The sequence below is a fragment of the Nicotiana attenuata genome, unplaced genomic scaffold (assembly GCF_001879085.1).
Source record: "Nicotiana attenuata strain UT unplaced genomic scaffold, NIATTr2, whole genome shotgun sequence".
Taxonomy (NCBI): Eukaryota; Viridiplantae; Streptophyta; class Magnoliopsida; order Solanales; family Solanaceae; genus Nicotiana; species Nicotiana attenuata.
This window is the reverse complement of record NW_017688286.1, coordinates 2,686-5,987: the sequence shown is the minus strand read 5'-3', so window position 1 is coordinate 5,987 and position 3,302 is coordinate 2,686. Positions and strand designations below refer to the sequence as shown.

Genomic DNA, 3,302 nt, shown 5'->3' with positions numbered 1-3,302 from the left:
ATTGCAAAATTCCCTCTTTCATTGTTTGATTGAAAGATTCAAGATTTTGAGAAGAGAAGATGCTGTGTCAAATGCTGCGACGGAAGAGGAAAACTGGAGCAGTTCCAGTTTACCTGAATGTGTACGATCTCACTCCCATTAATGGCTATGCTTATTGGCTTGGCCTTGGTGTTTACCATTCTGGTGTTCAAGGTTTGTTCCCTTTTCAGATCTTGTGTTCATTTCTCTTTTGGATTCAGTTGTTATCTGGGTTTGAAATAATATTAATTTGAATCTCTGTGTTAAAATCTCAAGAATTTATGCAAAAGTTGGCTCTTTTGGTCATCTTATCTTATCTTTGATTTTGAGTTTCTTTTTTCCAGAAATTAGGGGTTATATTTGCAAAATTTCAACAATTTATGCAAAAAGTTGGGTTCTTTATTCCGTTTTCATTTTGGTTTTGGTTTTGGTTTTTATTTTGAGTTTTCATGGTTGTTTGGATTTCTTCATTAAGGATTTTTATGGTTCCATGTAGATGCTTCATTTTGGATCTCAAATGATTGTAAAACCCTAGAATTTTCTTCCTTTTACCATGACATATGAATCCTTTGCTATAACTTGGTAGGTGCTCTTTTTTGAATTAGTTGAAAAATTCCGTGAACGTCTTGAGGTAGAAAATTTCCACCATTTCTTCCTTTTATATTCTGAAACTATTTAGCTGGAGATTGCCTATATTTTCATTACATCACTGGGTTGTGACATCAGTCTAGTTCAGATTTCTCATTTCAACATCTAGGTCTAGAGAAAGTTTATTGCTGTAGAACTTTGCTGCATATGGTTCTTTTGGTCTATGGAGACTTGGAACTTCTTTGTTTTTTCTGATGGTGTCCGGGCCAACTTACACACACCTCGACTAGTTCCACGGGGTACCTACTACTACCTCCCACGGAGACTTGCAACTTGATGGTTTTTGAAGAAAATTAGGAATATATTGAAATTTGTTGGCCTTCCTTTACATGTATTATCATGAAAATTTGATTAAGAGAAGAAGTGTGGAAGATGTATTATTTGAAATTGTTGTCTAGGAAAATCTTGACTGTTTTAGTGAATGAAATTGTTTCTCATTTTTGTAGTTCATGGAGTCGAATATGCATTTGGTGCTCATGAACATCCGACTACTGGGATATTTGAAGTGGAACCAAAGCAATGCCCTGGTTTTACGTTTAGAAAATCAATTCTTATAGGGAGAACAGACTTGGGGCCAAAAGAGGTCCGGGCATTTATGGAGAAACTGGCAGAGGAGTATACTGGTCACTCCTACAATCTAATCACAAAAAACTGCAATCATTTTTGCAGTGACGTCTGCGTTCGGTTAACAGGGAAGCCAATTCCTCGATGGGTGAACCGACTGGCACGACTTGGTAATTGCTTTACCTCATGCTTCTGTCTTCCATGTTTTCCATTTCTTTCTTTATTTTGGTTCTCATTTTCTCACTGTCCCCATTATATAAAGCACACAGTCACTACCTTATAGTGCTAATTGTTTGAATTGCTTTGAAAATGGTTGCACTCCTTATTGCATAAGAGAATAAGGTAATTGGCACAGTAACTATTTCGTTTGAGCATCTATCAGCTTTCTGGAATGAGCTGCTTATCTCATGTCCAATTATGATGTCAATATTCAATTCAGCAAGTTGGTGAGAAGCCATTTTTTAATGTTCTTCTTTTGTTTTCATTATTCTGCTTTTTTTAGTGAGGTTGATGGCTAAATTAACTTGAGCTTCATTGAGTATTTTAAATTTAAACAATCTTTCTCCTTCCTGTACCCAACTACAGATAGGGAATGGGACAACTAGGACACTATTTTCTATATGGACCTTGCTTGCAATACTTAGTTTTTTTAACATGTTGGTCCTTGGAGTCTTAATTAGTGGTCCCTTATAGTTCAAGTTAATTAATAAAGTCTTAGGATATGTGGAAACATAAATGATGGATCTGGTTTGATAATTTTCACATGATTTTTCGAGCCAGCCTGTGGCCAACTTGTAAAGTTTTCTGCACCTCAAAGGTGCCAAAAACTAAATTCTAATCCAATATTGGTACGTTGAGTCGCACTTTGGACATAACTCACATATACTTTGCTTGCCATTTGAGAATGATTTATCAGTATTTATATCCAGATTCATATTTTTTTAGTAGATGGATTAATTTGTTGCTTTTGACTCGATTCTAGGCTTTCTGTGCAATTGTGTCCTCCCAGCCAGTTTGAATGAGACAAAGGTCCGGCATATTAGGGCAGAAGATAGGAGCATCGAGAAGAAAAAACTACGAAGCCATTCAAGTAGGTTTGTAGCCTCTTCTAATCAACCTAGCTTGTCCTCTCGTACTTCAGGATCTGCATCGTCGAGTAGTAGACACAGAAGTCGTCATCCTCCAGCCGTGCCCTTGATTCGTTCAACCTCACCATCAATATTGAAGCTTTAGTGTTATGGCTTTTCTTTCTTTCATGACGCAATAGGCTTTCATAGTACTAGACATGAGGGGGGTGAGAAAGAAGATTATGATTGTTTTTCTTGAAATTGTTCTTAAAAAAAGGAAGCTGCTTGGAAAAAATATGTGCAGCATTTGTGAATCTGTAAATTAAACAAATTGTATGAGTGATTTGTGATAATTGTAGAGCGTTTCTTTTATTTTTGGTAGAATTGGTAATCAGGTTTTTGTAAATGTCGACCAGGTGGTTCTAGAGTGTGGTATTTAGTTGAATGAGCACATGACAAAAGTAGTTATATGACTAAGCTACTGATAATTTAGTATTTTGCCTTTGGTTCTGCACATGATTCTTTCAACTTGGATACAGCTCAGCCACTAGCCTTATTAGTTTAGTAAGTTTAATTTTGCAAGGCACTTGCATCTAAAACAGGTCTTAATTCCAGAATCAAGACTACTCCTTTATGTATTATTAAGGAGTAACTTTTGTACTTAAAATTTAAAAGTGCACTTCTTTTTTTTTTTTTAATTACGGAAATCTTGAGTTCTATTTGTTAGAGAATGGGTTGCTGGGATTGGTTTGGCGAGGGGCCTGATGTGTTGGTAATAAATGGGTGATTTTTAAAAATAGTCAGATTTACAACTGGTCGTTCAAAAATAGTCCAATTTCAAAAGTAATCGAAATTTAGCCACTTTTTATGTAAAAATAAATTTGAGCGAAAACACTGTTTAAAACCCGGAAAATACTCCAGTATATTATGCTGGAGTTCCAGCATAAGTATACTTGAACTCCAGCATATTATACTGGAGTTCCAGGATAGTATGCTGGAACTCCA

At 35.8% G+C, this 3,302-nt stretch overlaps 1 protein-coding gene across 1 annotated transcript; it reads left to right on the top strand.

Moving 5' to 3' along the window:
* The first annotated feature begins 22 nt into the window (after nt 1–22).
* LOC109222327 (deSI-like protein At4g17486) lies at nt 23–2,770 on the top strand. The gene is made up of 3 exons (XM_019386691.1): nt 23–192; nt 1,113–1,400; nt 2,213–2,770. The coding sequence occupies exons 1-3, from the start codon at nt 60–62 to the stop codon at nt 2,461–2,463; spliced, it is 672 nt and encodes a 223-aa protein (XP_019242236.1). The 5' UTR covers nt 23–59; the 3' UTR covers nt 2,464–2,770.
* Nucleotides 2,771–3,302: the final 532 nt, after the last annotated feature.

What these genes read in the sequence shown, in the direction of transcription:
- LOC109222327 (XM_019386691.1), top strand. Translation starts at nt 60, where the DNA reads ATGCTGTGTCAAATGCTGCGACGGAAGAGGAAAACTGGAGCAGTTCCA. An exon ending in TTACCATTCTGGTGTTCAAG is followed by an intron (nt 193 to 1,112) that starts GTTTGTTCCCTT and finishes TCATTTTTGTAG; the next exon opens with TTCATGGAGTCGAATATGCA. An exon ending in GAACCGACTGGCACGACTTG is followed by an intron (nt 1,401 to 2,212) that starts GTAATTGCTTTA and finishes ACTCGATTCTAG; the next exon opens with GCTTTCTGTGCAATTGTGTC.